Source organism: Cricetulus griseus, chromosome 3, assembly GCF_003668045.3.
Source record: "Cricetulus griseus strain 17A/GY chromosome 3, alternate assembly CriGri-PICRH-1.0, whole genome shotgun sequence".
NCBI classification, from domain to species: domain Eukaryota; kingdom Metazoa; phylum Chordata; class Mammalia; order Rodentia; family Cricetidae; genus Cricetulus; species Cricetulus griseus.
In genome coordinates, this window is record NC_048596.1 from 92,010,552 (window position 1) to 92,034,511 (window position 23,960).

Sequence of the window (23,960 nt, forward strand, 5' to 3'; positions counted from 1 at the left end):
CACATTATAGCAGAAGGGCATTTAGGTGCCATTGCCTAGATTGTCAGTTGGTGTCATCCTTGTAGATCTCTGGAAATTTCCCTACTGCCAAATCTCTCCTCAAACCTATAATGGCTCCCTCTATTGTGGTATCTCTCATCCTTCTTTCCTCTATTCTTCCCCTGACTCAACCTTCCTGCCCCCCATTTCCTCCTCTCCCCTCTTCTCCCCATATCTTTCTCCCAGATCCCTCTCACCTACCCCGATGCTCTCAATTAGCTCAGGAGATCCTGTCCTCTTCCCCTTCTCCGGGGACCATGCATTCTTCTCTTGGTGTCCTCTGTGTTTCCTAATTCTTTCGGCGATGTGGATAGTAGGCTGGTAATCCTTTGCTCTATGTCTAAAATTCATATATGAGTGAGTATATACCATGTTTGTCTTTTTGTGACTGGGTTATATCACTCAGGATGGTTTATACTAGTTCCATCCATTTGCAAATCCATCAATGTAATCCACCATATAAACAAATTGAACAAGAAAAACCACATGATCATCTCACTAGATGCTGAAAAAGCCTTTGACAAAATCCAACATTCCTTCATGATAAAGATTTTGGAGAGGACAGGAATAAGAGGAACATACCTAAACATGATAAAAGCAATATACAGCAAACCAACAGGCAACATCAAACTAAATGGAGAGAAACTCAAAGCGATTCTTCTAAAAATCAGGAAAAAGACAAGGCTACCCATTTTCTCCCTATCTCTTCTATATTGTACTTGAAATTCTAGCTAGAGCATTAAGACAAGAAAAGGATATCAAAGGGAAACAGATTGGAAAGGAAGAAGTCAAACTTTCACTATTTGCAGATAATATGATAGTCTACATAAGTGACACAAAAGACTCTACCAGGGAACACCTACAGCTGATAAACACCTTCAGCAAAGGGGCAGGATACAAAATTAACTCAAAAAAGTCAGTAGCCCTATTATATACAGATGATAAAGGCAATGAGAAAGAAATCAGTGAAACATCACCCTTTACAATAGCCACAAACAACATAACATATCTTGGGGTAATGCTAACCAAATAAGTGAAAGACCAATATCACAAGAACTTTGAGTCTTTAAAGAAAGAAATTAAAGAAGATACAAGAAAATGGAAAGATCTCCCATGCTCTAGGGTAGGTAGGATCAACATAGTAAAAATGGCAATCTTGCCAAAAGTAATGTACAGATTCAACACAATCCATATCAAAATCCCAACACAGTTCTTCACATATGTTGAAAGAACAATACTCAATTTTATATGGGAAAACAGAAAACACAGGATAGCCAAAACAACCCTGTACAATAAAGCTAAAGCTATATAATGGAAAAAAGAAAGTATCTTCAACAAATGGTGCTGGCATAACTGGATTTGGACATGTAGAAGATTGTAGATAGATCCATATCTATTACCATGAACTAAACTTAAGTCCAAATGGATCAAAGACCTCAACATAAATCCATCCATAACGAACCTCTTAGAAGAGAAAGTGGGAGGTACCCATGACAGAATTGGTACAGGAGACTGCTTCCTGAACATAACACCAGTAGCCCAGATATTGAGATTGACAATTAATAAATGGCACCTCCTGAAACTGAGATTTTGTCACTTCATATGAATTATTTGAATTTATTTTAATTTTACTTATTTCCATTAGTAATGTAGAAATTTTCAGAAAATATGAAAATACCCAGGAATTTATACATTTACTGTCTTAACATTACATTAATATTATTATTCATCTATATCTTTATCAAAAACTTTCAAGGTCCTTGCCTCAAAAGATTTAGCTTAAGTTTCAAAAACAGATGCTACAATAAGCATAGGATCAAAGTCTGAGGGCTGTAGAAGAGAATCTTCTCACACCACATTCATTTTATACATGTGCTCTTTATTGTACTCTCCTTACTGTTATCCAGTCTAATTAGTTTGTCCTTAATTACCTATCTCAATTCTAATTTCAATTCTTTGTTTTATTTTTACTCCTCCTCCTCCTTGTTATTCTCCTTCCCCTTCTCCTCCTCCTTCTCCTTTCCAACTTACTTATTCTTCCTACATGCGTATCCTTTAGCATTTCTGCTTAATATAAATACATATTCATTATAATTTGTAATCCATAAATCACACTAAATAAAAATATATTTACCTCACAGTGTTTGTATATAATTATGTAAGACATATCAGGGGCCATAAGAGATACAGCAGGTGGTAACTAGTATTTAATAGGTTGTCCTACTATACACATGATTCCTGATGGAGTAGCCCCATTTGGCAAGGCCATGAGGTCACTGGTTTTGGTGTTATTTTAATTCTCTTGTATGTACTGAACCTTGATTTTTCTGTCTGAGTATGCTGTCAATTTTGGAGAAAATTCCATGAGATGCTGAGTAAAATATATAGTCTGTTTTTTAAGGTAAAATGTTTGGTAAATATCTGTTAGTTCCATTTGGTTTATGAAGTCTCTTAACTCCAGCATTTCTCTTTTTATTTTATTTTTTTTTTGTTGGAATGACCTTCTATTGGTGAGAGTGGGTATTTAATTCTCCCACTATCAGAGTATGATCAGAATGGTCAGAATGTGATTTTTGCTGTAGTAGTGTTTCTTTTACAAACTTGGGTGGTCTTATTTTATGGCAAAGATGTTAAGAATTGCAATGTCCTTTTGGTTTTTTTTTTCTCTTGTGATAAGTATGTAGTGTCCTTCCCTATCTTTTCTGACTAGTTTTGGTCAAACTCTACTTAGTCAAATATTGAATTGGCTATATACCAGCTTCCCTCTAAGGTATATTTGCTTGTAATATTCTTTTCATCCTTTTACCTTAAAGCAATGTCTCTCCTTGATGGTAAGATGTGTTTCTTGGATGCAGCAGGAGGATTAATACTGTTTTCAAAGCAATCTTGTTAGTCTGTATCTTTTTATTGGGGATTTGATACCATTGATTTTGAGAGTTATCAATAAGCAGAGCTTGTTGAATCCTGTTATTTTGTTGTTGTGGTGATGGTGTGTGTGTGTTTCCCCTCTTTAGATTTTCTGGTCTGTGATTTTTTTCTTCCTTGTGCTTTCTTTTTCATAGCACCTTTTGTATGGCTATATTTGTAGATAGATAATTGCTTAAATTTATTTTATCATTGAATGCCTTACTTTTCTTTATTGATTGTGACTGAATGTTTTACCTAGTATCTGTGCTTTCTTAGAACCTGTAGAGCATCTATAAGGAAATACTGGACAAAACAAGTCTGAAAATCATCTGGGCTGCATTTCTATGTCTGATGTCAAACGGTTCTTCAGATTTCACTCTTTCCAACTTTGCTAACTGTAACACTTCTATCTCTTGGGCTGGTTCCACTCTCTTTTAGAAATTCTCCTTAGCAGGTATCCCAGGGCTCTGCATTCTCTAACATCTTTTGGTCTCCAAGGCAATCCAGGCTTCACCTTCACAGTTTTACACAATGGCTTCTCTGAACCTCCATTCAAGGACATCCCTGATACATGTCTTGCCTCAGCAGCTTTCCTTAGTTGAGGAGGACTATTCCATAACCTCTTTCATCTGTCTTTGAATCTACAGCCAGAACTATATGGCCAAAGCTGTCAAGTTCTGTTGCTTGCTGGAGTTGGAACATGGCTTCTGTTTAAATTACATCTTCACTATCTTTCTGTTTTTGGTGGTTTCCTTTACTGCCTAAGCTTGGCTGTCCTGGAACTGGATATATAGACCAGGATGGCCTCAAACTCAGAGATCCACCAGCCTCTACCTCTGGAGTGCTGTGATTAAAGGCATGCACCACCACACTTGGCTTTAAACTTTTCTTTAATTCTGTTTCACAAGTTGGAAACTTAGCTGGGTGGAATCTTGCCCTGAGATAACCACTCCCTTTATTACTTTTCATGATCTGCTTATTGCCTTGAAAAACAGTACTTAGTTCCATTCTACTTCCTGGTACACTTTTTCTTATCAAAGTGTACATTTTATATTTTTCCTTGCTCAACTTGTTCCTTTTCCTTATAAATCTTTATAAGCATGAACACTAGTAACAACAGAGTCTATGCTAGGCTGTTTTGAGATTTCCTTTGCTAATGGAATTAATCCAAATCTCTTCACTTTGTTTAGTCTCAGGCATACTCTTTGGACAAGGGGAATAAAGCAGCCACAGTCTTTACCAAAATACCACAAGAAGGATCTCTAGATATTAATATTAATATTCTCCTCTGAAATCTTTTGAGCCAGGCTCCCACAGTTTATCAAATCATACTCAGCCCCACAGTTTTCCATGCTCCTACTATATTGCCCCATCAAGTAGCACTTAAAGTGTTCAACTGTTTTTCTGATCCACAGTCCCACGGTCCATATTCCTTCAAACAAAAGCATAATCAGGCCTGTCACAACAATACTCCAGTCCTTGGTACCAACTTTTATCTTGGTTAGGTTTTCTTTTGTTATGGATAGATAGACACCATGACCATAGAAACCCTTATAAAGGGAACACATTTAATTAGGGCGTCTTACATTTTCAGAGGTTTAGTCCATTATCATCATGGTTCACCATAGTGGTGTGCAGGCAGACATGCTGCTGGAGGAGCTGAGAGTCCTACATCTTGACTCTCAGGAAAAGGAAGTAGTCTGAGAACCACCTTGAGTGAAGATTGAGAAAATGAGGCCTCAGAGTTCACCCCACAGTGACACACTTCCTCCAACAAGGCAACACCTACTTCAACAAGATCACATATCCTAATAGTACCATTTTCTTTGGGGACCATTTTCTTTTAAATGACCACAAGGATTTTACTAATTTGTTCCTTAAGGACCTCTACCATATTCATAAGGTTTTTTTTGTCACATGCTTCAGCTATGTTTCAATTCTCAGAACTTGCATTGGTAGAGTTGTTGGGCTCTAGTAGAAGCATATCATCCTAGATGCTATATGGCCATGCCACCCTGTACACTCCTGATCTTGTCTGTATATTATTTTCATTTTCTGATCTCTCTCTCTCTCTCTCTCTCTATATATATATATATATATATATATATATATATATATTGAAATATATATTTCATGCATCTCTGATATTTTTAATAAAATAATATAATATGGTCTGTGTTGATTCATCCCAATATCAACCAAAAGTTACTGGTTCCATTCTTTCGTATATTGCTTTCACTGATATTCATATTTCGTATTCCAGGATTTTTTGGCTAGGAAATCTTTCTGTGCACTTGATAGGAAAACTTGAGCCTCATGTTGTTTGTTCATTTATTCAATTTACCTTGAGATATCACTTGTTGACCATACTGAATACAAATTTAAGGTTAGAGATCTGTGACTTCTATCTGCATGGTTTGCTTACTTTTATTTCCTGAGAATATGTGTAATGCCTATTACATGTCTCCCAGAGACATGCAGTAATTTTGGCTTTCCTTCTACTCATCTCTAAAGAACATTAAAACTACAGTGCATGTTAGTAGTACTTTCTGCTAAATTGTCAAATCCCTTATGTTGGGAGAAAATATTTGAATGCTAGGTTCTCCCTACCCCTGGTTCTCATAATTTTGAGGGATGTTCAGAGCATTCCTATCCTGCAAACACTAATTTGATATATAACATACTGTTTATTACTTGTTTCAGTTGTGGTCCTCATGGGTTTGATTAAAATAACCAATGCTACCATTGTTGCAAATGAAAACCCAGAAGTAAATCTCATTCACATGTGTGAATAATGAATTCATTCAAGTAATTATACAGAGGGAACAAACACCCTATCAAGGATGAATGGGACATTCTGCAGTCCTTTCTGGGGTATTGAGTTCCTAGAGATGACTATGTTGAACGCTTTGTGCTCTAGCACATCAAAACCCTACACATAGTGTTTTTTTTCTTTTTTGTTAGCTTCCCCCCCCTCAACCAAAACTCATAGTCCACATAATTTACTTTTAATTTTAATTCTTGGAATCCTATTTTAGAAGATAAACTCTCTTTTGACTCTCATTTGCAACTTCAGTGGTGTAGAATAGAGCTTTACATGTAAGAATTGAAAACTATAATTCTAAAATATATTCAAAGATGGAATTTTCTTCTGAAGCACTCAAGTGCAGACAGGAAAAGGTAATGAATGAGTGTGATATCCATCATCATCTGAAGATTGCTTGGATATCTACTGAAGGTAATCACAGTTTCAAGGGAAAGACAGTCAGGGCAGCCCCAGCATGCAGAACGCCATGAAGTCTTTATAAAACTTCCTCTCCTTATGGTCAAACTTAGAAGCTTGACTCTTCTGGGAAACTGTTTTGGTTTGTTTCTCTTGGTTCTTGGAAACTCAGGAACCTGGTCATTCATTCCATCACAAGAACTCACACTTTCTACCTGGCATAGAAAACCACAGATTAACCCAGGCAGGATGCCAGAGCTTGGCAAGGGCACAGGCCAGGAGTTCAGGAAGGCAGGAATCATGACCCCAGGGAAGAAGTTTGTATTGCTCTCAACATTGGTCAGATATGCTTCTTTATGCAAAGGTGGTGGTTAATGCAGAAGACTTTAGCTGATCAAAGTACTCTGTGTGCTCACCTGAGCATGGGTCATCAATAACAATATTCCCCTTAACAGTCCCAGAGAACTTCACAGAAGCAGAATTGGAAAGAATGTAAGCACTGTCAGGTGGAGAGAAGTGCTGTGAAACCTTACTTCTGCATATAAATGGCTGTTGCCCAATTAACAGTTACTTGTGCATGATCAAGTCAATGAAAATGCTAGCAAGAATGGAAAAAGAGCCTGCCCTCTGTCACCCCTGTCAGAGGAGCTAATGGCAGCTGATGACTCTTGAGGATGCAGAGTCACTCTCTTTTGTGAACACACTGCTGCTGGTATGTCAACTTATCCTGTGGATATCCACACACCCATGTGCATATGGGCAGCCCTATTTGGACTTGAGTTATTAGTGAAGGTAAGAAACAGAAGCTATGAATTTGAAAGAGCAAGGAGGGGCATATGGGAAGCTTTGGAGGGAATAAAGGGGAGTGTAATTATATTATAATCCCCCAAATAAATTAAATAATTTCAAATATTTAAAAGAGGATAAGAAGTTGGGGGTGCATTGAGTGGAGGTATTAGGTGAATTTGGGGAAGATAGTGGTTGGTGGATATGATCAATATACATGCTATAATGTTTGAAACTTTTGAAAGATAAAAATCATTAGAAATAGAAATTCAGAGACTAATTAGAGGTGAATTCCCTACTCTTTTCCATAGACCCCACAATTAAGCTATGGCCAAGGGCCAGGACCACAGATCATAAGTTTAATGGGTCCACACAGTCCAACCTCATAGATAACCTTTATACAATGTTTCTAGGAATTTTAGTCTCTTGTTTGCTCTCATCATGTAACAGGGTGGATATATTTAACAGATTTATCTCAAGATAACTTATTGCTAAAAAAAGAAGAAAACATAGTCCAAAGGATTGAAGTCTGAATTAACCAGATTTCTGTTAATATAACAAATATCTAAGCTAATCAATTTATAAAAAGAAAAGGGTTATTCCTGGAACAGTATTTTAGAGGTCTCAGTACTTGGTGAGTGGAGGCCATTGATATGGTCTGTGTTTGCACTTCATGGTAAGAATGGGTGCTTGAATACCTCCTGGCCAAAGTAAGGAAGATAGACAAAGTTCTGACTGACATATCTTGTTTATAGCATGCCTTGAATAAAGTAAATATCACAAGTAGTTTCAATCTCTACATGTTTCTATCATTTTCCACAAGTACCAACATAGGGAACAAGCTTTTGCCAGTGATATGAGAGTTTGGGGAGAATTAAGATAAAATTTGGAACATGGCTAATGCTGAACAATTTTGAAAAATATTAATGAAATTTTAACAGTATGTTTATCAATTTATATTTATCTTATATTTATGACTTTAAGTTTTAAAAATATTTGATTTTATCAAAGAAACATTTAGTTTTCTATACAGTATGAAATTTGAACCCCCATATTTATTGAATAGCTTCTCACATGCTAACGTGTCATCAAGCTTTTTCAAATCAGCACACTCACTTTAACACTATAACAGTTAGGCATTATTATTATATCAAGTCTTTCAAAACAACACATGCCTCTAAGAAAGTATTTTCCTGCTTATCTGTCTCTTCAGAGCACCCTTAATCTCATTATTCCTCAGGCTGTAGATGAGGGGGTTCAACATGGGGATAACTATCATGTAGAACACAGACACCACCTTGTTCTGGTCTGTGGAGTAGCTGGACTTGGGCATCACATAAATGAATGTGATGGTGCCATAGAACAGAGTGACTGCAGTGAGGTGGGAAGTGCAGGTAGAAAAGGCCTTGTGGCGGCCCTCGGTGGAGTGCATCTTCAGGATGGTGATGAGGATGTAGATGTAGGAGACAGCAATGACTAGCACAGTCACCACAATGATGGAGCCAGCTGTGAATGAGGGAACAACTGCAGGGACACTGGCATCAGAACATGAGAGTTTTACTAATGGGGCAAAATCACAGAAAAAGTGATTGACTCTGTTTGGTCCACAGAAGAGAAGAGAGAAGAAGGAAAGGGTGAAGGAGGAAGCATTAAGAAAGCCACCAATATAAGATCCTACAAGCAACTGTACACAAACCTCTGTGGACATTTTTGTTGAATAAAGTAGTGGGCTACAGATTGCTACAAAACGATCATAAGCCATGGCAGCCAGAAGGAAACATTCGACTGTCCCAAAGAAAACAGCTGAGCCAAGCTGGATGCCACATCCAAAGTAGGAGATGGTACTTCTCTCCACCAGGAAGTTGACAAGCATATTGGGTGTGACAGAAGATGAGTAGCCTATGTCAGCTGAAGCCAAGTGACTCAGAAAAAAGTACATGGGATGATGAAGCTGGGAAGAGACTCTGATGAGGAGGATGGTGCTGAGGTTCCCAGACATAGTCACCAGGTAGATGCACATGATGATAGTGAAGAGGACGACTCTGAGAACTGGGTCATCTGTCAAGCCCAATAAAATGAATTCTGTCACTGCAGTGTGGTTCCCATCCTCCAGTAAAGCCATGGGACAGTATAGCTGCTTCCAGAACAGAGCTGTGATGAGGATATTACAGGCAGGGAGTTATAGATGGGTAGCTTCACTTTCTTTTATACACATACAATACAAGTTCAAAGATGTCCAAGCATTCATATTTATTTGCCTGCAGGGGTGAGTCCCTCTATAATTTTAAAGTTCTTTAACACAATCACCTAAAAATTTTGCCTCACATAACATACGTATTTCTTTAAATGTTTTGTTGTTTAACGGAGTATACCTTAAATGCAAAATACAAAAATAGAAGATAGGATAACAGAAATAATTCCTCGATATAAAATGAAAGATGAATGCATAGAGTTTTATAGTAAATACTCAGATAGCAGCTACTATTTTAAATGCTTCTTAAATAGTATTAATCATAGAATTATGGATAGATACAAATGGGTAATTTGTGAAATTTCAGTATTTTAAGTGTGTTTTGTTTTTACAGAAAACATTTCATCATCAAATATATTATTTTCATCATTATTTTAATAACTTTGAAAGAGATTCTTTCAAAGTTATTAAAACTTGAATGTGGCTACATAACTACTAGTAAAATCTGAATTAGATCCCTAACCTGTCTGCACCCCCCCTACTTAATATCTACATAATAATTCAGTTAAACAATAAAAACTTAGACTCTTATATACCAGAAATGATGGGAAGGCAGATTTTAAAATAGATATTGTGTAAGACTTCTCCAGATAAATAAAATCAATATTTCACACCAAATAGATAGGCCTTTAAAATTATCAATAAAATTATCTAGTGTAAATTTGTTCAATTTTTTATATATTTGAATCTGTAAATGTTTTACCAAATAATTTGGAATATATATACACATCACCATGAAAAAAACATACTAGATGTTCAACACATAACTAAAATAGGCTTATTCAAGTCAAATGACTTCCTGCTACAACACTGGTTTCTAATTGTGCTTTCATAACATGAAATAATGATGTTTTAACTATATGGATAGATGAATTCCCTACAGTAAGCTTTTTTCCAGACAAAGTAAGTCTTTATGCACAACTTTTAAATCTTGCATTTTAATCCTTAAGTATCAGTAAATGCCCCACACCATTCAACTCTTTTAACAGTAACACATTTGGATAATGTTGAGAAGTATGACTTGGTGTGTTATGGGTAGATAAGCAGAGATCCTGACACTCTGATTATGACTTCTTCATCTCATTAATCTACTGGTAGAAACAGAGCAAGCCAAACAAGGTGGCTCATCACCTTCCCTTTTAGCACTGTGATTGACTGAGTACATACAAGTTTTTCTAAGATGATAAATGAAAACCAGGCAGTCAGATTCTTTACCAAAAGTCAAAGTCCTACCTCTTGAAGTGAGAACTCATTCATCTTTCAGTGAAAAGTCAAAGTTATGGTGGTTATGTAGTCATCTTTTTACTTTTTCCTCCTTTGGGGATAAATCTCTGAAGATGCTAAAAATTCAATTGTGAATTCTGAAAGTGTCATGGAGCATTCTTTTGTGTGGTGGATACTGAGTGATTCAATTTGCAGGCAAAAACAACTAAGTCTCCAAGATCATGTCAATTCTCAAGTGGTCAACTCATTTTTTGTTCTCTCTAGGGTGTTCAAGCATAGTCATGTAGGATTTGTTTAGTATTTACTACATCATACTCTAACAAATTTTCTTATGAACAATTAACTCCAAGTTTACTTGGATATTTGCGAGAAGTAAATAACGCTAAACTTCAAGTATAAAAGCGAAACCTAGTTTCATCCATTTAATATGTTTATCGGTAATATTTTAAATTGCCATCTTTAATATATGTTGTCAAGTACCCCAGGGAATCATGGAGTGGAACTTCATATGAAGTGGAATTTTAAATAACAAAAGAAGTATTACACATTTCCACCATTGTATATGAAGGTAGAGCATGAATGTCTTAAAATTGCATGAAGAATTATAATTTTAAGATGTCCTGGATGCCTCCAAGAATGGAAATAAAGTTAAATTGTCATATCTGAGTGGTTCCCTTGTTGTTGGTAGGTCATGGCAGAACACTAACTCTTCAGCCCAAAGACTCAGAGGCACTTTAGTTCTCTTGTTAATCCTAATTTCAGAATCCCCTGTAGTTCTGCTATTGCATGGTTGGGTTGATAGTCACTACAATAATCATAGCCAATATTCCTGTCAATATCTCTTTAAACCAATAATTATGTAAGCATTTTACACATAGTGAATGTTCAAAGTATTTTACAGTGATTCTTTTATTGTTCTCATATTTCATTAGATAAAAGAATTCAAGCAATTTGTGTACTGTCATTCTTTTCTTGCAGATTTTTAAAATTTGAATTCGAAACAATATTGTTTTACATGACAATCCCAGTTCCCTCTCCCTCCCCTTCTTTCCTACCACCCTCCCCAACTAAAACCCTACCTATCACATATCCTTTCTGCTCCGCAGGAAGGGTGAGGCCTTCCATAGGGTGTCATCAGTGTCTATCATATCCTTTGGGATAAGGCCTAGGTCCACCCCATGTGTCTTGGCTCAGGGAGTATCCCTCTATGTGGGATGGGCTCTCGAAGTCCATTCCTATGATAGGGATAATTATTGATCTACTATAGGAGATCCCATAGATTTCCGAGGTTTCCTCACTGACACCCACATTCATGGGGTCTGGATCAGTCCCATGCTGTTATCACAGCTATCAGGCTGGGGACCAAGAACTACCCCTTGTTCAGGTCAACTGTTTCTGTGGGTTTCACCAGCCTGGTATGGATCCCTTTGCTCTTCACTCATCCTTCTCTGCAACTGGATTCCAGTTCAGTTCAATTATTAGATATGGGTGTCTGCATCTACTTCTACCAGCTGCTGGATGAAGGCTATAAGAGGGCATATAAGTCAGTCATCAACCTCTTATTATCTTGGGAGGACTTTTAATGTAGTCTCTCCTCTGTTGGTTAGATTGTTAGTTGGTGTCATATTTGTAGCTCTCCAGACATTTCCCTAGTGCCTGATTTCTCTGTAAACCTAAAATGTTTCCCTCTATTATGGTATCTCCTTTCTTGTTTTCTTCTATTCTTCCCCTGACTCAACCTTTCTGCTCCCTTATGTCCTCTTCATGCCTTCTCATTTCCCCCTTCTCATTCTCCTAGCTCCTCCCTCCACCCAGGACTCCTCAGAAAAATGGGAATCAGTCTACCACAAGATCCAGCAATTCCACTCTTAGGCATATACCCAAAAGTAGCACATTCATACAACAAGGACATCTGTTCAACAATGTTCATAGCAGCATTATTTGTAATACTGAGATCCTGGAAGCAACATAGATTCCCCTCAACTGAAGAATGGATGGAGAAAATGTGGTACATTTACACAATGGAGTACTACTCAGCAGGAAAAAACAATGGAATCTTGAAATTTGCAGGAAAACGGAATGAACTTGAAGAAACAATTCTGAGCGAGGTAACACAATCACAAAAGACAAACATGGTATGTACTCACTCATATGTGGGTTTTAGACATAGAGTAATGGATTACCAGCCTACAATCCACACTGCCAAAGAAGCTAGTAAACATGGAGGTCCCTAAGAGAGACATACATGGTCCACTGGAGAAGGGGAGAGGTTCAAACTCTGCTGAGCAAATTGGGAGCATGGGAAGAGGGGGAGGGAGCTAGGAGAATGAGCAGGGGAGAGGAAGAGGGATGCCGAGGACATGAGGGAGCAGAAAATATGAGTCAGGGAAAGAATACACGAGAACACATTTTTGGTTTACAGAGAAATCAGGCAGTAGGGAAATGTCTGGAGATCTACAAAGATGACACCAGCTAACTATCTCAGCAACGGAGGAGAGGCTACCTTAAATGCCCTCCCCTGATTATGAGATTGATGACTGATTTATATGCCTTCATCCAGCAGCTGGTGGAAGTAGAAGCTGACACCCATAACTAATCACCGATCTGAAGTGGAACCCAGATGCAGAGAAGGACCAGTGAAGAGCACAGAGTTCCAGACTAAGCTGGTGAAACACACAAAAACAGTTGACCTGAAGATCCGGGAACTCTTGCTCCCCAGTCTGATAGCTGGAATACCAGCATGGGACTGATCCAGACCCAAGAAATGTGAGTTTCTGTGAGGAAACCTCAGAAATCTATGGGACCTCCTGTAGAAGCCCAGTATTTATCCCTAGCATAGGTGTGGAATTTGGGAGCCCAGTCCATATAGAGGAAAACTCCCTGAGCCAAGACACACGGGGGTGGGCCTAGGCCAAACCCCAAAGGAAACGAAAGACTCTGATGACACCCTATGGATGGCCTCACCATCCAGGAGGAACAGAAAAGATATGTGACAGATAAGGCTTTAGTTGGGGGAGGTGGGTAGGGGAGGACGGGTGGGAGAAGGGAAATGGGATTGTCATGTAAAACAATCCTGTTTCTAATTTAAATTTAAAAAGTTGGAAAAAAACATTCATACATGGTCCCCTTGAGAAGGGGAAAGGGACAAGATCTCCTGAGCTAATTGGGAGCATGGGGGGGAGAGGAGAGGGATTTAGAAGAAAGAGAAAGGGAGCAGAGGAGGGGAGAGGAGGACAAGAGAGAGCAGGAAGATGGAGTCAAGGGAAGAATAGAGGAGAGTAAGAAATAGATACCATAATAGAGGGAACCATTATAGGTTTAAAGTGAATTCTGGCACTAGGGAAATGTGTCCAAAGATCTACAAGGTTGACCCCAACTAACAATATAAGCAATAGTCGGGAGGCTGCCTTAAGTGCTCTTCTCTGATAATGAGATTGATGACTTCCTTATATGCCATCCATCCTAAAGCCTTCATCCAGTAGCTGATGGAAGCAGAAGAAACACCCACAGCTAAACACTGAGCTGAACCTTAGAATCCAGTTGCAGAGAGGGAGGAGTGAAGAGCAAAGGGGTCAAGACCAGGCTAGAGAAACCCACAGAAACAGCTGACCTGAACAGGGGGTTGCTCATGGACCCCAGACTGATAGCTGGGAAATCAGCAGAGGACTGTTCCAGACCCCATGAACGAGGATGTCAGTTTGGAGGTTTGGTTAATCTATGGGGCCTCTGGTAGTGGATCAGTATTTATCTCTAGCATAGGAATGGACTTTGGGATCCCGCTCCACATAGAGGGATACTCTCTCAACCTAGACACACAGGGGAGTGTCCAGGCCCTGCTCCAAATGATATGACAGACTTCAAAGATCCCCATGGAAGGCATCACTCTCCCTAGGGAGCAGAAAGGGGATGGGATAGGGGGATGATAGGGGACAGAGGAGGAGGGGAGGGTGAGGGATCTGGGATTGACATGTAAATGAAGCTTGTTTCTAATTTAAATAAAAAGGGAAAACATGCATATGCTGTGTGTTAGTTTAAAAAAACTAGTTTAGTTACATGAGTGTGTTTTTATATGTGTGTGTTTATGGGTGTGTGTGTGTGTGTGTGTGTGTGTGTGTGTGTGTGTGTGTGTGTGTGTACAGACTAGAGGACAACTTTAGACATTGTTGCTAAGGAGCAATCCACTTTGAGGAAGAGTTGTTAGTATCTCTCACTGACTTGGAAATCTTCAAGTAGGCTTGGCTAGCTGGCCAGTGAACTCAAGGGATCCTCCTGCCTCTGCGTCTTCAGTACTAGAATATCAAGCAGGGGCCACCACATGGTTATTCTCACAAATGCTGGTCATCAAACTAATGGACTCAGGCCTGTGAATAAAGCAATTTGCTAGTCTGAGCTATCTTCTCACTCCTATGTTTAATTTTTCAGAATGCTTAGTATCCTTAAGTGGCAAAGAATTTGATGTTGAGATGGACATTAAGATGGACATTTAGAACCCATTTACAGAAAAAATAAATGTCAGGGCACTAAGCAGGGATTTGTATGAAAGTGAATGTTCCCTATAAGCAACATGTTCTCAACAAAGTTGCTTTATGAGAAATGGATGACGCATTATATTATGTGTTCCTCTCTTCCTGTTCAGCTTCTTCCATTTTCCCAGGCACTAATCTCAAAGCATTCATTCCTTTATCATGTAAATACAGTAGAAGTCTGAAGGAGTTGGCAAAGTTCCAGAGTGATAAATAAATGCAATATGTAAATATGCCCCAAAAGAATACATTGTACCCCAAGATATTATAACAAATTTATCTTCAATCATTTTGAGATATTCATAGAAATAATAATAACGTGAGTAAGTCCCTATCACATCTCAGGAATTAGAAAGTCCTGAGTGGATAGGACATTGGATGAGAGCCCCATAAACACATAATTTCTAGTATCTAAAGCAGTTTCAAGATAATCATCAACAGTGTTCCCAGGACTCTCATTAAAACCTTGAGTGCTCTAAGCCACACCCTTAAGGAATGCATAAGACATCTTCACAAATTCTAAGACTAATTTCTGAGGCTTGTCACAGACATCCAAGTGGCAAAAGCAGCTTCACTGCTTATATGTACTTTATGAGATGTATAAATTCATAGAAAGAACTGCAAAAGGCCACCCCTGAAATGAGAGATGAAATTCTTCAGATGCTCTCATTTCCTCTTGGTTTTAAGAGAGTGGTAGGTGCGACTGTCCCAACTTAGTGTGCTTGCCTTTGTCAACTCCCCATGTGAGTCCTCACCTCTTGGGATGAGTGGAATAGGGGTGGGATGGGAGGAGGTGAGGGGATCAGAAGAGGGGTGGGAGGGAGAACTTTGGTTGGGATGTAAAATGAAATTTAAAAAAGTAAAAATAAAAGAGAATGAAAGGTAACTTTCTTTCTTGAGAAATTGGGTTTTATTTTTTAAATTTGTTCCTTACAGTTCTTTTTTCTCCATTTTTAAATTTAAATTAGAAACAAGCTTGTTTTACATGTCAATCCCAGTTCCCTCTCCCTCCCCTCCTCCCTTTCCATCCACCAAGCCCCTATCCCATCCCCTTTCTGCTCCCCAGGAAGGGTGAGGCCTTCCATGGGGGATCTTCAGAGTCTGTCATATCCTTTGGGATAGGACCTAGACCCTCCCCTTTGTGTCTAAGCTCTATGTGGAATAGGCTCCCAAAGTCCATTCCTACGCTAGGGATAAGTACTGATCTACTACAAGAGGCCCCATAGATTTACGAGCCCTCCTCACTGACACCCACGTTCATGGGGTTTGGATCAGTCCAATGATGGTTTCCCAGCTATCAGTCTAGGGACCAAGAACTCCTCTTGTTCAGGTCAGCTGTTTCTGTGGGTTTCACCAGCCTGGTATGGACCCATTTGCTTATCACTCCTCCTCCTCAGCAACTGAATTCCAGTTCAGATCAGTGTTTAGCTGTGGGTGTCTGCTTCTACTTCCATCAGCTGCTGGATGATGGCTATAGGATGGCATATAAGTTAGTCATCAATGTCATTATCAGGGGATGGCATTTAAGGTAGCCTCTCCTTTGTTGCTTAGACTGTCTGTTGGTGTTATCCTTGTAAATCTCCAGACATTTCCCTAGTCCCTTATTTCTCTTTAAACCTATAATGGCTCTCTCTATTATGGTATCTCTTATCTTGCTCTCCTCTATTCTTCCCCCAACTCAACCTTCCTGCTCCCTCATGTCTATTCTCACCCCACCTCTTCTCCCATTCTCATTTTCCTTGCTCCTTCTCCCCTCCCCCATGCTCCCAATTTGCTCAGGAGTTCTTGTCCCATTCCCCTTCTCCAGGGAACCATATATGTCTCTCTTAGAGTCCTTCTTGTTTTCTAACTTCTCTGGCAGTGTGGATTGTAAGATAGTAATCCTTTGCTCTATGTCTAAAATCTATATATGAGTGAGTACATACCATGTTTGTCTTTTTGTGACATTTCGCTCAGAATGGTTTCTTCTAGTTCCATCTATTTGCCTGCGAATTTCAAGATTCCATTGATCTCAATACTTTAAAACTAAATATTAGTTTATATAAATACTAGTTTGTCATGCACTCATACATTTGGATTACCTATGTGGGGTAAATGGCCAGCCAAAGAAACACACCCTGATGCAAAACCAGAAACAACAACAACAAAAAAAACACCCTGACCTAAAAAGCAGAGCCAAAGAAACACACCTTTACCCAGAAACCAGAGCCAAAGAAACAAACTCTGACTCCGATTCTAGAGCCAATTCAATGGCTCTGAAATCAGAGCCAAAAAGTTAAAAAGGGCCAGTGGGAAAAAAACACCATGACCCTGAAAGTAGAGACAAGGAAACACACCTTGGTCTGCAACCAAACCAAAGTAACACACCCTGCCCCTGAGCAATTCAGCATGAAACCAACCAATCCCTGAGCATGAAACTAACCAGTCCTTGAGCTTGAAAGCCAATCTCCAAGCATAGGGGTTGAAATCTGACCAATTTCCACACTGAAAATAACTACCCTGGAAAAACTCTGCCCCCAAGAAACCCTGTTTAAACCCTGTACCTGTGCCTCTGAGTTCAAGGGTCCTTCCCAGTTTCTCTTCTAAGAGGTTCAGTGTGGCTGAGTTTATGTTGAGGTCTTTTCTCCATTTGGACTAAGTTTTTGCATGACTATACATATGAGTCTATCTGCAGTCTTCTAAATGTCATTATCCAGTTATGGCAGCACCACTTGTTGAAGATGCTTTTCTTTTTTCCATTGTACACTTTTAGCTTCTTTGTCAAAAATCTGGTGTTATAGGTGTGTGGATTAATATCAGGGTCTTCACTTTGATTAAATTGGTCTACCTGCCTGTTTTTGTGCCAATATTAAGCTGTTTTCATTACTATAGCTCTATATTGACCTCGAAGTCAGGGTCAGGAATTCCAGAAATTCCTTTATTGTACAGAGTTGTTTTGTCTATCCTGGGTTTTTTGTTTTTCCATATAAAGTTGAGTAGTTTTTCAAGATCTGTGGAGAATTGTGCTGGGATTTTGATGGAGATTGCATTGAATCTGTTGATTTTTTTTGCCAAGATTGCCATTTTTACTGTGTTGATCCTACCTATCCAAGAGCATGGGAGATCTTTCCATTTTCTGATACCTTCTTTAATTTATTTCTTTAAAGACTTAAAGTTATTGTCATACAGGGCTTTCACTTGTTGGTTAATTACCCCAAGACTTTTGTGGCTATTGTGAAGTGTGATATTTCTCTGATTTCTTTCTCAACCCACTTATTGTCTATATATAGGAGGGCTACTGATTTTTTGAGTTAATCTTGTATCCTGCCACTTTACTGAAGGTGTTTATCAGCTGTAGGAGTTTCCTGGTAGAATTTTTTGGGTCAATTATGTAGACTTCATATAATCTGCAAATAGTGAACGTTTGACTTCTTCCTTTCCATTTTTTATCCTCCCTATTCTTCTTTGGTTTTCTTATTGCTCTAGCTAGAACTTCAAGTACAATATTGAAGAGATATGGAGAGAGTGTACAGCCTTGTTTTGTTGCTGATTTTAGAGGAATCGCCTTGCATTTCTCTCCATTTAGTTTGATGTTGGCTGTTGACTTGCTGTATATTGCCTTTATTATGTTTAGGAATGTTCTTGTTATCCCTGATCTCTCCAAGACCTTTATTATGAAGGGGTGTTGAATTTTGTTGAAGACATTTTCAACATCTGGTGAGATGATCATATGGTTTTTTTCTCAGTTTGTTTATATGTTGGATTATATTGACAGATTTTCATATGTTGTACCATCCCTGCAAGGATGAATTCTACTTGATCATGGTGGATGACTTTTCTGATGTATTCTTGGATTCGATTTGCCAGAATTTTATGAAGTATTTTTGCATCAATGTTTATGAGGGACACTAGTCTGTAGTTTTCTTTTTTAATTGTATCTTTGTGTGGTTTTTATACCAAGGTAATTGTAGCCTCATAAAAAGAGTTTTGCAAAGTCCCTTCTGTTCCTATTGCATGTAACAATTTGAGGAGTACTGGTATTATCTCTTCTTTGAATTTCTGGTAGAATTCTGCACTGAATCCATTTGGACCTGGACTTTTTATGGTTGGGATACTTTTGATGACTGCTTCTATTTCATCAGGGGTTATAGGTCTGTTTAAATTGCTTATCTGTTCTTGCTTTAATTTTGGCAAGTGATGCCTATCCAGAAAACTGTCCATGTTCTTTACAATTTTTTCAATTTTGTGGAGTACAGGTTTTCAGAGTATGATCTGATGATTCTCTGGATTTCCTCAGTGTTGATTGTTATGTTCCCCTTTTCATTTACAATTTTGTTAATTTGGATGTTCTTTCTCTGCCTTTTGGTTAGTTTGGATAAAGGTTTGTCTATCTTGTTGATTTTCTCAAAGAACCGACTCTTTGTTTCATTGACTGTTTGTATTGTTTTCTTTGTTTCTACTTTATTGATTTCAGCCCTCAATTTGATTATTTGATGGCATCTACTCCTCTTGGGTGAATTTGCTTCTTTTTGTTCTAGAGCTTTCAGATGTGCTATTAATTCTGTAGTATGGCTATTCTCCAGTTTCTTTATGTGGGCAACTAGTGCTATGAACTTTCCTCTTAGTACTATTTCCAAAGTTTCCCATGAGTTTGGGTATGTTGTATCTTCATTCTAATTAAATTCTGGGAAGTCTTTAATTTCTTTTCTGATTTATTCCTTGAGTCAGGAGTGGTGCAATTGAGCATTGTTCAATTTCCATGAATATATAAGGTTTATGCAATTTGTCTTTTGTTGAATTCTAACAAATGGTGATCTGACATTTTTTTGTATCTGTTGAGGTTTGCTTTCTTGCTGAGCATGTGGTCAATTTTAGAGCAAGTTCATTGTGACACTAAAAGAAGGTATATTCTTTTGTGTTTTAATGGAATGTTTTATAGATGTCTGTTAAGTCCAATTGGGCCATAACTTCTGTTAGTTCTTTTGCTTCTTTGTTAAGTTCCTGTCTGGTAGTCCTGTCAAGTGGTAGGAGTGGGTGTTGAAGTCTCCCACTAGAAGTGTGTGGGGTTTTATGTGTGATTTGAATTTTAGCAATGTTTCTTTTACTGATTTGGGTTCCTTTGTATTTGGAGCATAGATGTTCAGAATTGAGACTTAATTTTGATGGAGTTTTCCTGTGACAAATATGAAATGATCTTCTTCACCTCTTTTGATTAATTTTAGTTTGAAGTCTGGTTTGTTAGTTATTAGGATAGCTACACCAGCTTGTTTCTTAGGAACATTTGATTGGAAAATATTTTCCCAATCCTTTACTCTGAGGTAATGTCTGTCTTTGAAGTTGAGGTGTGTTTTTTGTTTGCAGCAGAAGGATGAATTCTGTCTTAGTTTCCATTCTGTTAGCCTGTGTCTTTTTTATAGGTGAATTAAGGCCATAGATATTAAATGACATTAATGACCTTTGATTGTTGATTCTTGTTATCTTTGTATTTGTTGTTGTTGTTGGTATTGTGTGTATTTCCATTTTTTGGCTTTTGTTAATGTGGGATTATCTATTGCCTATATTTTTGTGAGAGTAGCTAAGATCCTTGGGTTGGAGTTTTCCTTATAGTACTCTCCTTGTAGGGCTAGATTTGTGGATGTGTATTGTTTAAATCTGGTTTTGTTATGGAATATCTTGTTTTCTCCATCTATAGTGATTGAAAGCTTTTCTGGGTATAGTAGTCTGGGCTGGCATTCGTGGTCTCTTAGTGTTTGTAGAACATGTACCCAGGACCTTCTGGCTGTCAGTGTTTCCATGGAGAAATCAGGTGCAATTCTGATAGGCCTGCCTTTATATGTTACTTGGCCTTTTTCTTTTGTACCTCTTAATATTCTTTCATTATTCTATATGTTTGGCATTTTGATTATTATTGGTGAGGGGCCTTTTTATTTTTATAACACTCGGTGTTCTGGGAGCCTCTTATACTTTCATAGACATGTCCTTCTTTAGGTTGGGAAAGTTTTATTCTTTCATTTTGTTGATTATGTTTTCTGCACCTTTGAGCTGGGCTTTTTTTTTTGCCTCCTTCTATACCTATTATTATTTTTTAAATTCATTAGTTGAAATTAGAAACAAGCCTGCTTTACATATCATTCCCAGCTCCCTCTCCATTCCCTCCTCCTCTGTCCCCCCAACAGCCTTCCTCCCCATCTCCCATCTGCTCCACAGGGAGGCTAAGGCCCTCCATGGGGGATGCCCAAAGTCTGTCATATCATTCTGGGCAGCGCCTCAGCCCTCCCCCATGTGTCCAGGCTAAGAGAGCATCCCTCCACGTGAATGGGCTCCCAAAGTCCATTCCTACACCAGGGATAAATACTGATCCACTACCAAAGGCCCCATAGAGTGCCAAGGCCTCCTCACTGATATCCATGTTCAGGGGTCTGGATCAGTCCCATGCTGGCCTCCCAGCCATCAGTCTGGGGTTCATGTGCTCCCTCTTGTTCAGGTCAAATGTTTCTATGGGTTTCAATAGCCCAATGTTTACCTCTTTGCTCATCACTCTTCCCTCTCTGCAACTGGGTTCCAGAGTTCAGTTCAGTGTTTAGCTGTGGTGTCTGCCTCTACTTCAATAAGCCACTGGATGAAGGCTCTAGGATGTCATATAAGTTGTCATCAATCTCATTATTGGGGAAGATCATTTAAGGTAGCCTCTCCACTACTGCTTAGATTGTCAGTTGGTGTAGATCTCTGGAAATCTCCCTTATTCCAGGTTTCTCCTTGAACCTATAATGGCTCCCTCTAATATGGTATCTCTCATCCTGCTCTCCTCTATTCTTCCCCTGACTCAACCTTCCTGCTCTTCCATTTCCTCCTCTCTCCTCCTCTTCTTCCTCTCTCTTTCTCCCAGCTCCCTCTTCCCTAACCCCATGCTCCGGATTACCTCAGGAGATCCTGTTTTCTTCCCCTTCTCTGGGGGACCATGCATTCTTCTCTTGGGGACCTCCTTGTTTCCTAGTTCCTCAGGCGGTGTGGATTGTAGGCTGATAATCCTTTGCTGTATGTTTAAAAATCCACATTTGAGTGAGTACATATCATGTTTGTCTTTTTGTGACTGGGTTACCTCACTCATAATGGTTTCTTCTAAGTTCTGAGAATTTCAAGATTCCATTGCTTTCTTCCACTGAGTAGTACTCCATTGTGTAAATGTAACACATTTTCTCTATCCATTTTTTCAGTTGAGGAACATCTAGGTTGCTTTCAGGTTCTGGCTATTACAAACATCGCTGCTATGAACATAGTTGAACATATGTTCTTGTTGTATGAATATGCATTATTTGGGTGTATGCCCAAGAGAGGCATTGCTGGATCTTGAGGTAGACTGATTCTAATTTTCCTGATAAACTGCCATACTGATTTCCAAAGGGGTTGTACAAGTTTGCACTCTCACCAGCAATGGAGGAGTGTTCCTCTTTCTTCACATCCTCTCTAGCATAAACTGTCATTGGTATTTTTATTTTAGCTATTCTGACAGGAGTAAGATGGTATCTCAGAGTCGTTTTGATTTGCATTTCCCTGATGGCTAAGGATGTTGAGCATTTTCTTAAGTGTCTTTCAGCCATTTTAGATTCCTCTGTTGAGAATTGTCTATGTAGTTCTGAACCCCATTTTTTAATTTCATTGTTTGGTGTTTTGGTGGATAGCTTCTTGAGTTCTTTCTATATTTTGGAAATCAGTCCTCTGTCAGATGTGGGGTTCGTGAAGATCTTTTCCATTTTGTGGGATGCTGTTTTGTCTTGCTGAAGTGTCCTTTGCCATACAGAAGCTTCTCAGTTTCAGGAGGTCCCATTTATTAATTGTCAATCTCAGTGTCTGTGCTACTGGTGTTAGCATTCAGGAAGTGGGCTTTTTGCCTCTTTCTATACCTATTATTCTTATATTTGGTCTTTTCACAGTGTCCCATATTTCCTGGATATTTTGTGGATTTACCATTTTCTTTGGTAGGTTAATCTATTTCCTCTAGTGTATCTTCAATACCTGAGATTCTGTCTTTCACCTTTGTATTCTGTTGGTTATGCTTGCATCTGTAGTTACTGATCATTTACCCAGATTTTCTATTTCCAGCATTCCTTCAGTTTGTGTTTTCTTTATTGCCTCATCTTCAGTTTCCAAGTACTGAACAGTTTGAATTGTTTTCTTCGCCTGTTTGATTGTTTTTTTCTTGGCTTTTGGAGGGGTTTCTTTAAAAGATTTGTTGACTTCTTCCATTTTAGTTGTCTTTTCCACCATTTCTTCCTTTTTTTGGTTTGTCTTGTCTTCTACTTCTTTAAGGAATTTTCTCACTTCCTTCTTATGGGCCTCTGCCATCTTCATAAAGTTCTTTTTAAGGCCATTTTCTTCTGCTTCATATGTGTTAGGATGTTCATTACTTGCTGGTGTTGAACCCCTAGACTCTGTTGGTGTCATATTACTATTTATGTTGTTGAATGTGTTCTTACACTGTCTTCTTCCCATCTCTTCTTCCAGTGGGTGCAGGTGGGGTATCTCCTGGTGGGTTCAGGGTCAAGGCTCCAATGGCGGCAGCTCTCCATTTGGATTCAGGTCCAAGGTTTCAATGGTGACAGATGCTGGATGATTTGGTCTGTCCCCATGTCTCTGGGGATTCCATGGGTGGGACAAGGCCTGGTGAAGGGACTCCAATGAGGGAGAAGGGGGCAGAAGAAGGTACACCCCTCACCTCTCCCAATGGGTGTGGTGCTAAGACTCCAATGACAGAAGATCTACCTATGAATTCTTAAAGCTCAACAAACCAATAGGAACACAGATTCATGACAAGGAAGCACTACCAAAAATTCCAAAATATTATAGAAAAATATAAATGATCCATATAACTAAAGGTTGCCATTTTTTGGAAAGAAGTAACATAAACAGACCTTTCTAAGTTCATTGTGCACATTCCATGTATATGTCCAAGCTTACCATCTGACGAGGGCTCACAGCATCTTCTATTCTATGACATTGAGGGATTAATTGATGAAGGAACATGACTATT

The 23,960-nt window shown here is 38.7% G+C and overlaps 1 protein-coding gene across 1 annotated transcript; it reads right to left on the reverse strand.

The window, feature by feature from the left end:
• Positions 1-8,132: 8,132 nt before the first annotated feature.
• Positions 8,133-9,077, reverse strand: LOC100755444 (olfactory receptor 502). Its single transcript, XM_027410333.1, has one exon. It carries the CDS (start codon positions 9,075-9,077, stop codon positions 8,133-8,135), a length of 945 nt encoding a protein of 314 aa, XP_027266134.1.
• Positions 9,078-23,960: the final 14,883 nt, after the last annotated feature.

What these genes read in the sequence shown, in the direction of transcription:
- LOC100755444 (XM_027410333.1), bottom strand. Translation starts at nt 9,077, where the DNA reads ATGGCTTTACTGGAGGATGGGAACCACACTGCAGTGACAGAATTCATT.